At 34.1% G+C, this 17,690-nt stretch overlaps 2 protein-coding genes across 6 annotated transcripts in view; one reads left to right on the top strand and one right to left on the bottom strand.

The window, feature by feature from the left end:
- The window catches only part of LOC135833142 (seipin-like), a 213,346-nt gene extending 197,446 nt beyond the window's left edge, over positions 1-15,900 (bottom strand). For 2 of the 5 annotated variants that reach the window (XM_065346796.1, XM_065346797.1), the window contains exons 1-6: positions 15,048-15,666; positions 14,821-14,966; positions 14,553-14,764; positions 14,244-14,457; positions 14,024-14,104; positions 13,866-13,954 (exon numbers count right to left, since the gene is read on the bottom strand). In XM_065346796.1, coding sequence (XP_065202868.1) covers positions 13,869-13,954; positions 14,024-14,104; positions 14,244-14,457; positions 14,553-14,764; positions 14,821-14,966; positions 15,048-15,298 — 990 coding nt within the window. In that variant the 5' untranslated portion in view covers positions 15,299-15,666 and the 3' untranslated portion in view covers positions 13,866-13,868. Of the gene's footprint in view, positions 1-10,406; positions 12,328-13,865; positions 13,955-14,023; positions 14,149-14,243; positions 14,458-14,552; positions 14,765-14,820; positions 14,967-15,047; positions 15,669-15,701 lie in introns of those variants that run through there. The other 3 variants (XM_065346795.1, XM_065346798.1, XM_065346799.1) reach the window with 3 other exon arrangements.
- On the top strand, positions 7,259-8,761 carry LOC135833134 (major royal jelly protein 1-like). Its single transcript, XM_065346782.1, has one exon. It carries the CDS (start codon positions 7,379-7,381, stop codon positions 8,657-8,659), a length of 1,281 nt encoding a protein of 426 aa, XP_065202854.1. The 5' UTR covers positions 7,259-7,378; the 3' UTR covers positions 8,660-8,761.
- Positions 15,901-17,690: the final 1,790 nt, after the last annotated feature.

Below are 17,690 nucleotides of genomic sequence, written 5' to 3' on the forward strand. Positions count from 1 at the left end.
AAGATACGTTTTCTTTAAGGTCGAATAAAAGACCTAATTACACGCTGGGCTGACGAGAGATAGATACACAGAGAAAAAGAGAAGCTCCGAGGGCGCGGGCTGTGGCACGATGATGCGGTATCGGCAGCAACGACCGCCGCTCTAGATGCGCGTATAGTATACGAAGAAAAACAGTCGGTAGTAGGTACTTCGGGGGTTATCCGAGTCAAGTGTTTAGCAAGTCACCTTTTCAAATATTTTTATTTCCAACGCATCACCGAAACAGATGAGACGAGAGGGAAAAAGATAACTTCGGATTCTCAAGCCAGTGTTACGTGGGTGCGCGTGTAAAGGCAGAGGAAAAGTTGTTTTTATTCCAGTAATTAGGAGAAATATTTTTGTATGTATTTCTATCATCTTGCCACATTTGAATCAAATTTTCATCATTTGAGAAGCGTTTCGCGATATGGGTCCTTGTGGTGATTCGATGTTTTTTTTTTTATTGGTGATTCCGACTTACTTTTTCACGAGAAATCGAATGGTGCAATCAGATTTCGCCTATCTCATCAACTTCTCGTTTTAAAAATTACTTGAACATGAATACTCAAAAACTCACATTTTTGGGAAATTGAAAAACAAAGTTTTTGTTTGTTTTTGATTTAAAAAAAAAAAAATAAAAAAAGGTCGATGGAAAAATTATTTTATTGTTGTTACCTATGTAAAATTTCATGGGGAATCCGAATTTCTCGGTATTTTTTTGCGGGGTAGTCTGTAACGTTGTGTAAATTCGACTGTTCACCACAAGGTCCCTTTTCTAAATCACGGATATCAGGCGATGATGAACGAATTTCGTCAAAATTTCCCCTCCAACCTATGCGCAAGACAACACTGCACCCGAAAGTCAAAAAAAAAACAATCGAAAAAATCGAAGCGATTCGATGTTTTCTCTCTCCTGAAAAAATCGAAATATCACCACAAGGGCCCTTATCGCAAAACCCCTCTCATTTTCCTCCCTATTTTTCTAAGCAAAGATTTTTTTATTCTGATGATAGTACAAAATTATTCAAAAAATATAGGTAAATTTTGGCAACAGAAAAAAATGGAAATTTGAATGAAACGTATTCGTGGCCATTTCTACTGTTGCATTCGATTCAGACACAATTTTCCAACATTCTGCGTTTCGCATACACTTCATGACTTATCATAGGAAGGAGAAAAAGTCAAATTTTACTAGTCAATTATTAATTTGATGAATAATTTAATTATAATTAATGTTTATATACTTTATAAGCCGCCTTTCTTTTTCAACAGTAATTCAAATATTTATTATTTGCCATTGTTACCATGAACGGAGAAATATATTGTCAGCAATTCTCTCGTAGGATACAACCTTTGCCAAAATTCTTGATCCCTAAAAAATCGTTACCTTTCTCGACCCTGTTCAATGGTATCATCATAGACGACGTACTTTGCAGTCATTGATATATTGATTGAAATAATGATCATTTTTATTCAATCTTATGTATGTTTTATTCATAACTTATTAAGTTTTAATAATACGAGTATATATTGATAAATTTGAATAATTTTCATTTCAATAATATTTTATAGCCTACCTACATTTTTTTAAATGCAAAATAAATTTATTGCAAATTACCATTAAAAAAGGAAAGGAACCATATTTCTTATCGAGCCAAGCGAGGCATAAGTAATATTTTTGGAAGATTTTTGGTTTGGATAAGTACACATTGTACTTACTTAAAAAACCTATGGTATGGCAAAAATCAATAAAAATTGAGGTAGGCAGCTGATTTAGTTAATATTTGACTGAAACTTCAGGGTTTCTCCATAAATAAAATTATCAAATCTACGCAATAATTGAAAAAATATTGTAAAAACTCACCGATAGTAGATTGCTGAACTGTCCATCATTCCATGGTCCCAGATAACCGTAGGTAGGTAGGTACTAGGTAGGTATAATTCGGCGCTGGTGGATCCTAAAGTTGCACACGCGAAACGATCACAGCAACGATAAATATCGAATCGAATTATACTTATACTTATTCGCGTTCGGGCTACTACAATAATCACGACAAAATCAATTCGAAACCTACGAACTCGCAAAAAACCACGAACGACAATATCGGATCGAAAAACATTCACGTTACGACAACTATACGACAAAAACAAAGTACGAATTCAAACGACAATCGCACGGCAAACGCGAAAAAACCGCGAAGAAAACCGAATTGATAAATACTCGATAAGCTGCAACTTGCCACTCATGACAACGATGGCACAGGGATTGTTAATAAATATCAAGAAAAAGAATTTTGAAAGTGACTTTAATGGCCCTGAAGTAGTGAAAAGTCACCTTAAGTCACTAATGACCAAAAAAAGGGACTCAAGAACCTACAATGAGCCCTGAAGAGGGGCTCTGAAGCATAAATGGAAGAGATTGTTGATAGAAAAAAAAGTGGCTCAAGTCACATGGACATGACTCACTATTCAGCAATAAAAATCTCTGAATAGAGCTTGCAATGAATTTAGAATAATTTATCGATGAGAACATTGCATACTTTAATGGAGAATAAGATCTTACTCTTACAGGGTGTCTGGTGAGCGGATGTCAATACTTCAGACTTTGATACAATCGGGTACGACTAACTAAGAAAAATGATTATGTGAAGGTGTGACCTATCTTCAAAATCGAAGGGGCAAAATACTTTTTCAAAATCCAAGAGCCGAAATTCAATTATGACCATGGGCGTCGGTAGTACTTTGAAAAATGAACAAAATTACTTATTAATAGAACTTGTTTACCTAATTTGAAAATTGAAGGGGCTACAAATGATTTTAAATGTCGAATAATTGCGATGTAAAAAAATGAATGGTTGAATGCGGAAATGAATACTTCGTCAAAAAATTAAAAATTTTTGTAACGATCATTTTTTTTCATACTCTAAAATTTAAGAAGTTTTTGAACCTCAAAAATGGTAAATTTGATGAAATTTTTAGCAAATCGAAAATTGTCGAGCTTCTGCTTCAGAAACTTTTTAAATTTTAGAGTAAGACAAAATCATCGTAACAAAATTTGTTTATTTTTTGACGAAGTATGTATTTATTTCCGCATCAATTTTTATTATCACGATTTTTTGAAATTAAAAATTATTCGTAGCCCCTTCAATTTTCAAGTACATAGGGCAAAAAGTCATAATAGGTTATTTTAGAGTAAGACAAAATCATCGTAACAAAATTTGTTAATTTTTTGACGAAGTATGTATTTATTTCCGCATCAATTTTTATTATCACGATTTTTTGAAATTAAAAATTATTCGTAGCCCCTTCAATTTGCAAGTACATAGGGCAAAAAGTCATAATAGGTTATTTTGTTCATTTTTCAAAGTACTACCGACCCCTATAGTTAAAATTGGATTTTGGCGCTTGAATTTTGAAAACGTATTTTGCCCCTTATCATCAAAATAGGCAACTTGTTCAACTTATGTTTTTCTTTATTCGTACCTGGTTATATGCAAATCTGAAGTTAGTACCACCACTCTCCGGACACCCTGTATATTATTTTGATTTTTATGCATTACTCCATACTCCTTCATCAGCCTGTCATTTATTATCGACTGATCCGATTACATTTTGATGCCGCGTCGTCATAAAGACAGCAGACTTATGTCAAAAGTCCGTAGAACTTCATTGTCATGAAATGAAATTCCATGGAGGGAAACACCTAGTTGTGTGATTTTAACGTCGCAGAGAACTCATTTCACTACTGCGATTAATTATAAAAAATAAAAAAGTATAAACATTTTAATCGCGATTAATCACGAAGCGTTCGACGACTGAAAAATACCACCTTAGAATATAGTGCATATTGGATGGTAAACAGGAGAGGAAAAGAGAGAAAAAAAATCAAGAATAACGCTCGCGTTAATAGCTTGAAATAAAAATACCTGCCTTTTTAAAACTTTTTTTTCTTCATTTCGCGTTTGCTGTTCGCTCACGCGCTTTGTAAAAATCTACTCAATTTTATTACTCGGGCGTATAAGTCAATGAAACGTTAAATAACGAGCAGAAATCGCTTTCTGCCGAATTTCGTTTCTTTGAAAAATAGATAAGGGGGAATAACACGAGCTCCGGCGAAATGATATCAAAGGCAGATGAAAGCGATTTCAATGCTGGAGCCGCGCTGCGTTCCTTTGATTTATTATACAAAAAGTTTAACGATTTCATTTTTTAAACTTAACTATTGACCTATAAATTGGCGTTTCCGTTCTCACTCTTTCCGACCTGATAAAAGGGTTCATCCACATTTAGACTGATTTTTGGGAGCACACCTGGAATGCGTTTTTTTTTGCGATCAGCATATTTTCAACGCATTATATAAGTCCACATCAAAAAGTAGACTGAAATCTTGTATCAAGTTCATCGTCGTCCCAGGAAATATCATCTCCCATTCAACATGTAAGTGAAAAACATATCAATCAGAAAACAACCCGAAATTTCATAATGTTTTCTGTTCACAGAAGCGTGGTGCGATTAGTAGATGATCAATACCTAGCCCTAAAACATATCCGGCAGATATGTCTAGGCTGGAAAATTTCTACGACATTTTAAAATTTGCATGGCGAATAATGAATTAAACTTCCAGTTCTTCATGCTGCGTCTATCAAAATTTTTCTGATGCAGCCTAAATATTTTTATTTTTCTTAATATCAATTCGTCCCTGCAGTGTTCTGCATATTCAGCTACCTATCACACTTCCTAGATCGGTGCTCGAACGTAGTTCAACACGAACGAAGACTGCGAGAGCTTTTGGGCGGGAAACAGAACTCGAGGGCCAACTTAGTGACTAGCTTGCGGCGGTAAGGTAAGATCGAAAGCTCACTTCAGATCTCAACTGGGTGGAGAAGGGCAAACGCAAGCACCAAGCAAGTATACGTTTCTGTCAGAATAGTGACACTTGGAGAAAATCAAGCAGATGAAGCATAATTCTGCGATTTCACTGCTGAATAGTTGGCAGGCCACAGTGAGCTTACCGTCCCGATAGGTTTTTTATAACGCCGCGCTGTTGATCAAGATGGCAGATATTATTTGCAGAACGGTATGCAGCTCAAATATTTTGGAAATTGCAAATTGGGCTAAAAATTAAAAAGAACTTTTTCCACTAAGCTTCTTTTCTAAGTTCAGCAAGTAATCGAGCCTCGTTTTTCAGCTAGATAAAATTCAATTCATCAACCGCCATTCAAATTTTGAAAAGTGGTATAAATTTTCCAGCCTATAAATGTCCGCCGACCACGTTTTAAAGCTTGAGATGGATCATTTACAAATCGCTCCATGCTTTTGTGAACAGAAAATATAAAATTTCGCGTTGTTTTCTGATTAACCGTGTTTAATCTTGAAAAACTGAATTTTTTGAAATAGTTAGAAATTACACTATCAAAGTTCGTTTCATTTATGGCTGAAAAGCACATACCTACGAAACAAAAAAGAAATGGTCACACATCTACCTACGTTTGTATATAGGTATGTGCTTTTCAGCCATAAATATAACGAACTTTGATGTCGTTAGTTTTTATGACTTATTTGTTCGGAACGTATATCTGACTGTTTATTGAGATTATTATTACTTTTGAGACAGAAGCGATTCTTATACCAAGTGTAATTCCAAAATCGGAATTTGTAAAAATTGCTTTTTCCCATTGTCTTATTTCTTCCCTATAACCGAGCTTTACTGAAGATAAATGGGTTTATTTCGTGATTATATTATATTATGTTTTCCAATTTTACGAGTTATACATACAACGAAATATACTCGTTAAACTTATAGCATAATACAATATACTTTTTCGTACCATTTTGAAAAAATAAATGGTATTCGTTACCATAATATTTGTGTAAACTACCTTAAACCTGAGCTTCTTTGTAGGTATAATCAGTAAAATGACATTGGCCGGATAGATTTACTTTTGTTGCGTATTCGAGGGCAATTACGATGATACTGTACCCTCTTTCTTGTATCTTTTTCAACTGTTTCAATTTAGTAATTAAGAAACAGAGAACGAAAAACGAGAGTAAAAAAGAATCATTTTAAAAGAAAATAGTTACTACTTAAAATCTATTCCCTAGACGACACTTCCTTATCAGTGAAAAATTTCCAAAAATTATTGTAAGTTCAGTAATTTTTTTTTTCCATTTAATTTCCAGTACAACATTTTTCTGTGCAACTGAACTAAGTCAGCCTCTAAAATGGAAGCGTTGGCTTTTCTTTGTTATCTGGATTCGTTATCATTTTTTAATTTAACAGCGTGGTTCCACTTTAGGAATTAATGATTCGAGTCTGTGACTGCGAGCCCAAATGCGCGCTACATTTATAACCCGAGCAGATTTTCTTACCCCTCGAGATCACTTTTGTAATCGCGGTTTGTAATTGCAATGGTTCACCCGAGGTTACAGGTCAATTGCGGTAATCTGCAGAAATGTACGGAATTCTGCGTTTGTTGTGAAGGCGATTTCTATCTCACAATTATGGTACATATTTTTGTAAGCTCTTTGCTCTTTCCATGTAGCTTTGTTTGGTTTAAAATTTGTTGTGCCAATTTGGGCACCTTTCTTGTTAACCGCAAAGTACATATGAGGAGCGATATTCCAAAACGCCCTTAGTGCCTTTTTTTCGAATTGCGTTTTTAAAAATAAAAAGTGTTCCAAAACGCACTTTGTCCATTTTTATTGAATTTTTTTTAGCGGTATCTGGTGGATGAAGTGTATAGCTACACTCCTAACATCATAAATCCACCCAAATAAAGTTTTAAACCCGCCTAAATAACCAATTTACCAGACTAAAAATTAATTTTTTTAAATGGACATAGGGCGTTTTGGAATATCGCTCCTCATATGTACATCTAGCAAAATGCTTTTTCTAATACCCAATGCCTATTTCGAAATGAATAAAAATTTAAAACAATACATTTTCATTTCGTATTCTCACAATGCAGCTTTCAAACAAACAGATAATCACTGCTGATGAAAAATCGCCGTCAATTACTCAAAATCAAGCCACGGTTACCTAATGTTAGGTAGTTTTGCACAAAGAAAGAAGAAAACACGAGAAGGTCTCAGTACACATCCTTGAATGTCGAATTTGCATAACATACCGTGAACATACACTGACAAAAAGTTGCTTTACATAATTATACAATATATTTTATTGATATTTTTCTAGCTAATTTTCATCTTTTGTTTGTAATAGGTACCAGAAGTTCTCAAAGAAATCTACGAACGTGTGAACTGCGTACCTAGACCTACCTACGCTTTACTAAAATTCATTTAAACGTTTGAACGTTTTCGACGCTAGTTTTAAATCACAAATCAATATGAGCTTTAAGCAATGGTGGCAAAACTTATCATAATTTTGTGCGTTTTCAAGTGTTACTTTTGCGATTTTGGTAAAGAAGTGAGTTACAATATAAGTTTAGTGTTGAGATGGGAAACTTTGGACTTTGAGTGGCCGGACAAAGACCGTAAGTTGGAATCGGTTACCAATCGAACGTTCGTACCGAAAAATAATTTCATCAGAGGGTTCAGACTATGGCAAGATTTCGCTCTGATTACGATCCCCAGATGGAAATCCGGCGTACCTGTTACATTGGCCAAACTCACAACAGCGACCAACTCCTCAGATGGCAGAATGGGTTCTCCAGTTCTCCAGCCGTATCCATCGTGGGCAATGCAAAACATAGACGATTGTTACGCATTGCAAAGTGCTCACAGCATCGAAATAGATAGCGACGAAAAGTTATGGGTTTTAGATAATGGCATGATCGAAGAATTGGAGCATAATCGTACGGTATGTCCTGCTAAATTGATGATTATCGATTTGAAAAGTAATTTTATCATACGAACTTTGATAATACCCTCGGAAATGACACGTCCGGGGAGTACGTTCACTTCGATGGCCATTGACAAGTATAAACAAATCGCTTACATCCCCGATTCTATTTATGACCAATCTGGCTTCATTGTTTACGATTTCAATATAGATTCGTTCAAAAGATTCGACTGCGAGCATTTAAATGTTGACGACGAAACATTCAATTTCAATAACATACCAGAGAATTTATGGTCGCAGTTCGTTTCTGTTTCTTTGAACACTGATCGAAATAAATTGTATTTCTCAATTTTTGACAGCGATGATTTATTCTTCGTCAGAGTATCTGTTTTTGACGAGAACATCACCGATATTTCAACCAGAGTGGAAAATTTGGGAAAATATGGCCGAAGCGTACAACTTACCGCCGATCCGAAAGGCTACATGTATTTTGATGTGCTCAATCGTAAGGCAGTCGCTCAGTGGAGAGAAAACAGTTGGGTTTTTCAGTATACTCCGCATATTGTCGTACAAAGTAAATTGTTATGTCATTGGATTAGTAGTTTGGATATAGATAGTAATGGGTATTTGTGGATCGCCAGCACGAGATTTTACGATTACGTCTCTAATAAAGTAAACGATCATAAGGATAATTTTAGAATTTTCAAAGTATTTGTGCCACGTATGGAAAACCCAAAAAAACCTAAAACTGGGTTTAATGCGGAATACGTTGTTTTAGTTTTGTTCATAATTATTATCGGATTAATTATTGTGGAAATTTTGATGTTCAACTCGGATTAAAATATTTTTATTGACTAATGTTCATTTCATCAATGCCGAAAAATCAGATCAGTACCTAGGTGCCTATATCAGATAGAATCATATGTGATGTGACCAGACAAAAATCGACCTTCGGACCTAAAAATTATTTTTCACTTTTTGACGGATTTTTGGTACTCAAGACATTCAAAAATCATTTAAAACCACCCAGAAGTCCCTATGATTTGCATAGCTCCATATACAGGGTAATCCAGTCAGAATTAGATTTTTTCATTATTTCAACTTTTAAATCGATCTGGAGGCGAAACAAAGCGTTCATCTACAAGAAAAATACACGGAGCAAAGTTGTAGAGAATTGAATTTCCAAAAACCTATCAGGTTTATTTTTCTCCAAAATGCACAGTTTTTCCGTTTTTTTCAAAAAAACAAAAACCTCATGATGATTACCATAAAATTTTTGTTTTTTGAGAATAACGGAAAAACAATGCATTTCGGAGAAAAATAAACCTGTTATATGTTTTTGGAAATTTAATTCTCTACAACTTTGCTCAATATATTTTTCTTGTAGAATGCTTTGTTTCGCCTCCAAATCAATTTCAAAATTGAAATAATGAAAAAATGAAAAAAAATTGAAAAAATTAGCGCAATTACGACTGAGCCCCCTGTATCAATGTAAATAACCATCTTACCCAGTGATGTTCACATAAAACAGGCAAGAAACGTTATGTTATCCAAGAACTATGTTTAGCTCAGTTTAGCCGGAGAACGTAATTAGAACGCAAGCGCTTCCACTAAACGAGCAGAACTGGACTGAAAACTTTAACCCCCCATAACTCAAAAACTTGTTTTAAGTTCGAAGGTTGATTTTGTCACGTCGCGTCACATATACCTATGCTTATTTTATTATGCTGTTCCGAGTTTTGACTCATGCGTTGATAATCTCAACTACTTAACATTTTAGAACTAGGATTGATCGAAATCGAAGTGGACTGCGATAAAGTATACCAGATTAGGTAACACGAGTGATACGAAAACAAATGCGTAAACTCCTAAGGCAGATTTTTGGAAATTGGAAAGTCTACCGCATTACTTTCTAGGATCTCGTATGTGCAACCGAAAAAAATCAATTTCAAGAGTCTTCTCTCTTGTACATATTTAAGCCCAATAATTACTTGGGTGTGCCTCATTCATCTTTGAGCACGAAATAGAATAAATTAAGAATAAAAAAAAATAATCGAATACGATTTACGGTAGAAAAGTGCGAATCATTGTTAGTAGGTAGTCTTTTAAACCGTTTGTTCGAATATCTCTCGACGATATAAACGGATTCCGTCGCGTGGAAAACAATTGTGTATTTTCTCGTCGCTTTGCATCAGTCTTTGAATAGAAGGTAATTTGACCAGCTAAAAATTACTGATTCACGCTCGATAATTTACATTTTTATAGTTTATGAAATAACATAGTAAGTAATTTTTGTACAATGATGCACACGATTAAGTATTGCTTCCGCAATGAATCAGATTCCAATAAAAATTTTCCTCAAATGATATTTTTTCAAAAATATCTTACATAATGGAAAATCAAAGGAAGGGTTAGCCCAATGAATGGTTTGAAAAAAGTCTCCCCTTCTTGCAACCAACAAAGGTAAAAAAGACGAATTTCAACGATCTCGATGAAATACACTCGTGATGTATTTTTAATGACCAATGAATCTTAAGGCATTTTTTTGTGAATTCTCCAGATAGCTTAACGTGTTATAATCACACACTGAGAAAAAAACGATAACATTTAATTCAACAATACAAAACAAAAGAAAAATAGGTAAGTGTTCTAAAAATAAGTAGAGAGGAATGTCAGTTCATGGTGCAACAAAGTGAAAATTATAAATAACTGGGTAGGTAACTGGTATCTATTTCATAAGTGAAATATCTAAAAACCACAATTCAATATAAATCCCAAAATAAATTGCTTAATTGCTCACAAGAAAATTTTTAAAACTTGACAACTATGCTAGAGTTAAAATTCGGCTCATGAGAGAACATGTTGCTCATACCTTAGATTTTAATTTCGAGCCACCAAAGTTGATTATTAGATTCTTGGCGAATGTTTGAAAAAAGCGGAAATGGAGAATTAGTTGATGAATTTATTCAAATTATTCACGAAAAAAGAGTAATGGAGATGAAAATCAAAAAATTGAATTATACACTCAAGTCTCCCCCCTCACTCTAATCGATTTGTCACCATTTTTGGGTTTATTTGGAGCTTTCAGTGAAAGTTGACTTCTCTCCAATAATTTTGAATCGCTCAAAGAGACGTTGCAATCAACTTCGACAACTGAAAATTCAATCATGTATGACAGATTTGAAATGTCGAACTTCATACATACTTGAATTTTCAGTTGTCGAAGATAATCGATACAACGCCTTCTGGATCAATTCAAAATCGACAGCGACAATTCAATTTATGCTGGAGGCTCTAAATCGGTTCGAAAATGGTAGCAATCAATTCGAGGAATCGACTTATGTATAAACACCAATCATTTTATTTTCATCTGAATATCAAGTATCAATAGATTATTTCAACTATTTTTAAAAATTCGCCAAAAATCTGAAAATTAACTTTAGCGGTTCAAAATTTGGTTCTGAGGTATGAATGTCATGCTCTCTCAATGAGCCAAATATCAGCTCAATCGGAGTTGATGGGTTAAACAGGGACAAGTATTTGTATTTGCACAATTTTCATTCTACCCTTTCTCCAAATCTAGTGAAGAAAAAATGAACGATAAGTAAGTATCGCATGGAGGCAATTAGTAACCATAAATCTTCCTATCTATAGGAAGTAAGAAAGATGTTATCTAAATATGTATAAGTATTAAGTACATCTTACAGTGTAAGGGGCAGTTGAGAATTGAAACTTTAGGGGCATCAAGAGACAATATAGAGAGCTCAAATAATTTCCTCTTTTCTACTCGTTATTTGAAAAATTATTGAAAGAGAAGAAAAGTGAATGTTCAAATGAGTCGTTTGGTTTCCACTGAAGACCACTTACTCAGCTTTAAACCTAAACTATGATATTATCGAAGATTGTTGTGGTCATTATATTGGAGGAGATAATTTTTTGAAATATTTTAAACTTTGTTGAAATAAAATGAGAATTTTTTGTTTGATGATGGAAAAAGATTACGAAGTTTCCATTTTTGAACAGTGTATGTGTGAAATTCCCTAGTGGGACTTTCCCTATGATCAATGATATGTATAAGTACATCTTAGATCTACTAAGATAACATTCGTAAAAATATAGCTCTCAATTCAAACTTAAATTCAACATAGAAACATAAGTACCCAACCAGAAATGTGAGTCGACTGCCTCCTTCCATCTCCAAATTCCACCAAATAAAAGTCGAGAAGAATAAGCTTACGCTTTACGTTCACACATGAAAATCCATTGATTTTTTTTCAATACGTGCACCCCCCCTTCCCCCTTTTTTAAAAACCAACCCGTACTCTTCGAGGATGATAAAAATAATACATCTTAAAGTTTATCAACACGGCTGGCATTCAGCGTAAAAGTATTGTTGATTTTTAGTAGAACGAAGAAATACCGCGTTTGAAACGCTTACCACATAAAATCATACAAATCCCCGTTGATGAAAAAGACATGAAGTCGAATGTTTTTTTAATTACACAGGTCTGTAAAAAAAAATAAATAAATAAAAATGAATAAAACTGAAGTGTAAAAATATATAAATATTGAATTAAAAATAATGAAGCGATGAATCATGATGAATACAAAAAAAATAAATTTTTTAGGGTTCCATCTTCCATCACACCATTAGCATTAGCTGCAATTTCATCCCCTTCGAAAAAATCCTCTCGCTCTATCTTCTATACGGATGAAAAATAGAATCACGAAATCGGTGAGAAGCGATAATATCGGTACGCCACTATGAACCCCCCTCTACGCCTGAAAAAATTCAGGCTCGAAATTGGATTAATCAACCGAAGTCTAGATATTATACATTGTCAAATGTCTTACTAAAATGTCGCAACGATAAATCAAAACGAATCAGAAAATAAACGTTCACATTTACGTCGGTTTTTCAAAGTCAAGGAGATTAGATCATACGCAATTACGCTAGCAATATCTTTGTTAGGCAATAAAAAGCAATCAGCGACGAATTATCATTTCAATACTTTCAAATTTGAACCATCTCATTTTGTAAACACAATCAGGTAGAATATTAAATCGTACTCGAATTTGAGTTTATAAAAATGAGCCCATATGAAAGGAAATACATACCCACATTGTTAATGCAGTCTTGAAAAACAGCGATAAATTAAGATGGGTGTACAAAAAAAAAAAAATTGAAATGATGGACGTGATTCATACTCCTCTCACTCCTCTCACAGCATAATATAATTTTTCCCTTTTCTGATAGTACCCATGAAAAATTAAACTCGACACGACTCAAAACTAAACATTACGAGTAATTTCACATTTCACGTTCGAATCCTTCGTGCAAAGCAATGAAAAAATTAAGATTTGTATTCGAGTTCCGTTAAACACCGAAGTACATACAATAAAATACGCAAAAATCTTTGTTAGTACATAGAAACTAAACTACAAGCATAATTCTCACATTTTTGAATCCTTCGTACAAGAAAATATGAAATTAAGACACGTATTCGAGATCGAGTTCGGTTAAACACCGAAGCGCAACAAAGTACCCGTAAAATTGTCGTTAATACGTAGCGGCGATGAATCACAGCGATATAAATTGTTACATCAGTTGCAAATTACAATTAGATACAAATGTGATTCGAACTCCTGTCGTATTGAAGAAAATTTGACTATATACGACACATTCACATAATGATTTCATCTTGGGCGATAAACAAGCAACGTACGGACGATTATTATTTCAATACTTTCGAGTTTGAGCGTCTGAACACCAAATCATTACGTAAGAACTCGCATTAGAGTTCACTGATGAAAGCATATCACTCATTTAAACAAAAAACGAATACTCTCTAATAAGTCAAGGCATTTTCTCCAACATACAAATGAAAGATCATACTCGTTCAGATGAAAAACGATATCTCAAAACAAGAATAAAATTTGATTTTTCATTCAAGAACCCCACGTACAAATGAAAATGAAATTAGAAGCGTTCAAGTTCAATGATAACGCAATATTGAGAATTAAGAACACGAACGAATGCACTAACCTTTTAATCCAGATAATATTCCGATGACTCGTCCGTTCCGTCTTTATCTCGCCGTTCTTCGGACTTCGGCTCACTTACTCCGCTCGAATCTAATTTAAAAAGAATGATTAATTTGAGACACGTTTTTAGTAATTAAAATCGAATATTCGAATCATTACCTGGCTTGGAAAACATATCATCAAAACGGTCTTTCTTATCTTCGAACTTCTTAGATAACGCACGAACAGCTTTGACAGCGGCTACAGCAAACGAAACATGTTAAGTTAATCTGGTCGAATGTTAGCTGCGAAAAAAGTAGCGATTAACCCAAAGCATTAGACATGTACGCGAACGAAAAGTTAGTCCCATTCTATCATTAATTAGATACAAAAATCTCACCTGTATCGACGAAGAAACGATTATAAAACGACAACGTCGTTGTGAAGAACACGATGCATAGATTGAATGATATTCCCAAAATAGAAGAAGTGACCGGCCAGTGGTACATGAAGTAACGCATTCCAGACAGATGAGCGTTTATTAGCAACGAAGCGGAATATATTTCAATGTTACGAGCTTGTACTTCGACGTAGACATCGGTAACGGGATGATTCTAAATAAAAACACACATAAATACCTAGTGTTAGAATCAGTATGTACGATACGAATTTAATGAATCGATATGTTCATTATATCAATAGTCAATACCTGATCTTCTTCGAAATCGGAGAACAATTCAAAAACTAAGGTCTGCTTTTCTTCTTTTGCACCGAACACGTAAAAGGGCGAGAGCAATATTACTTTTACTTGGTTGAGTAAGTCACTTTCGTAATGAAGCATATTGGAGCGACATGCTTGCGACGTTAAAAAACCTTTTCGATCCGTCAACTGGATGCAAACCATAAACATACCTGTTGAATCTTTATGAAATTATATAACTCGATAATATACCATATTCGTATCAAGTTCAATTTACCAAGCTGCTTGTTGATCGGCGATTCCGGCATCTCGAGGTGTACATAAAATTTATATGGCTGACCCATCATAAGCAATTGCTGCCGCCGAGTTAACCGAACATGAGCGGAAGGATAAGTACACTCTTTAGTGAGATCTTCACAGGGTCTAAAGCAATTAACAGCATAATTAAAGCACATTTACGTACGTTTTAACACACTATGTGACAACAAATTTCACAGTACTAACTCGACTTGTAAATGTACTGGTCTCATGTACGATGGAGCTGGCACATAGGCGTAATAAAAAACGACGTAAATAAATACCGATATCCATACCAGTGTCAGCATTATCAAAGAAAACATGCCTCCTCTGAAGGCATGCTCGAAGGCATTATCGACGCCTTGATTCACTTTGAGCTTCACATTCGCCACTCGATTTGAAATCATGGCACTGGGAGCTTTTAATAAGCTCATGATGGGATTTATTAAAAAATTCATTATAATGTATCTTACCAATCGCGAATTAAACCGAAGAACCCGAAATAACAAACATTTTAAATGAACTTTGATGAGAACGCGAACAGAATACAAGCACAAAATGCAAGAATAAATGTGATCGAAAAGGCGGAATTTTAGCTACGCAGAAACTTGAAAAGCGACGAGAAGGAGCGTAAGTCGACTGCTACATAAGCAGCAACTAGCAACCAGCAACTGGCAACTTGGCAACCAAATCAAAAAATTTTGATTTGGTTGCTAGTTCCAGCCAATAACCGAGCAACTTCTTATCATTTTCGTTCCACTGACGCGAAACGAAGTTGCTAAGTTGCCGAGTTGCCGCTTATGTAGCAGTGCACTAAAAGTAAAAACACAATAGAAAGAAATAAAATAGCAAAGCTCATACCTCGCGCTGTTCAGAGGTGTAACGATTACGATTATAATCGATTATCTCCGATTACTAATCGCCGATTATTTATAATCGGCCGTAATCGATTAATCGCAGGTGGATGGATTTCACAAATGCAATACACGAAAACAAGGTACAACTATTGCCCTTCTGAAAAAAAATTAAAGAAATTGAAAATGAAAACTCTTTGTCTTTCAAAATGAATTTCACATTTTTTAATAATAATTATTGGGTCGTGCTGGATTCACCGACTCCCAGTCCAAACTTGAAATGAATCAGTCAGTCGTTCATCAAATCATCACTTTTCACTTCAGTCAGTTTTCACTCATTCGGTTTCATATTTATATTTTGAATTTTTGAATGAAAAATTTTCCAAGTTCTGTCATTGTGTCCCATACCAACTTCCTACACCACTGTATAATTAATTCAATTTTAATTTAATTGTTTTTGAAAAGAAAATTATGATCAATTTAAAGAGAAATTTTATTTTTAATTTTGAAAGAAAAACCAATCCAACTTCAAAACTTTGAACGGATTCCCAAAAAATGGAATCAATTTCGAGCTCCAACAAATTCGACTTACGTCTTGGTACAAAACTGAAAATTTTAAAATTTAATCTATAGCTGAATAATCAATAATCTTTCCTACAATCATGAATTACGAGTTTGGAGTTGAAAACTGAAACCCATTTACCATTTCGTTGAATTAGGTAATTGTTGGAACTTCTGGAAATTATTTCCAGGAACAAGAACAACTATTTTATAATCAGAGCTCAAATATTTTTTCCCTAAAAAACCCTAAATAGACGCTGAAATATTCCCTAAAAAATGCCAAAATATGCCCTAAAACGTAAAAATATTTATTCTCCAACGATATGGGTATTGTTTTACAAAGAAAATCAATATGGGACGAAAAAATTATGCCAGTCCCACTAATTTTGCGGGGAAAAAATCCGAGCCCTGTTTAGTGTTTATAACAGTTATAGTTTTTTCAAAATCGACCAATGAAGGAATTTTGAATAGAAATAATGATACAAATTCATTCAATAAAAAGTAAAAACACTAGTAACACCCAATAAAATTGATATTAGTGCTGGTAAAGTATAATTAATTAATCAATCATCATTTATCAATCAACTTATCAAGCGAAAGACGTTGAGAGAGTGAGCGTAGTGTTGGCCTGAGAATATTCTCAATGCGCATAATCTGAGAATATTCGCGAATATTCGCGAATATTCTCAAATGCCTGGAGAATATTCTCTCAAAAAAATAAAAATCATGACTTTTTTCAAAAAATTTGAAGTTTTTTCTACAATTTTCCACAATTTACAAGTTTTACATCTACTTTTCTTTATAAATTTCCAATTTTCCTTAATAATTTGAATCCTTTTCAATGGAAATTTGGAAAGTTTCCGATTATCTCTAAACTAAGCAATAATGTTCTAATTTTTTGAAAAGAATCTGCGGAATATGCGCAAGAATATGCGCATATTCTTGCGCATGCGCAAGCAAAAAAAGAATATTCGCGAATTTGCCCAACACTAAGTGAGCGGGATTGAAGAGTCATGAAAAGAATGAGAATCATGAATCGACTCTTTTGGACTGGGAGTCGGTGAATCTAGCACGACCCATAATTATTTTAAATTTTTATTTTTTAATAAGCATACTTTCCAGTTCCTCAAAACGCGCTAGCATCGCAGAACCTGATTGGCTAAGGAACTAAATACCAGGTATGGAAATACGCCATCTTTGGATATAGAAAAAAAATTTTAAGGACTCAATTTATTAATAATACCGCCAATTTACATTATTTTTTTACTTCATATTCATTTTAATACACAAAATAAACATTTTCCCACCATTTTTTTGATTTCATTTCTTTATATGACTGAAATGAAAAAATCACATCACCGTCAAAACTACGAAATCTATATCCAAAGATGGCGTATTTCCATACCTGGTATTTAGTTCCTTAGATTGGCTAGTG

The sequence above is a fragment of the Planococcus citri genome, chromosome 1, assembly GCF_950023065.1.
Source record: "Planococcus citri chromosome 1, ihPlaCitr1.1, whole genome shotgun sequence".
NCBI classification, from domain to species: Eukaryota; Metazoa; Arthropoda; class Insecta; order Hemiptera; family Pseudococcidae; genus Planococcus; species Planococcus citri.

Bases quoted from the DNA above. Each gene is read 5' to 3' on its own strand.
- LOC135833134 (XM_065346782.1), top strand. From the start codon at position 7,379: ATGGTGGCAAAACTTATCATAATTTTGTGCGTTTTCAAGTGTTACTTT.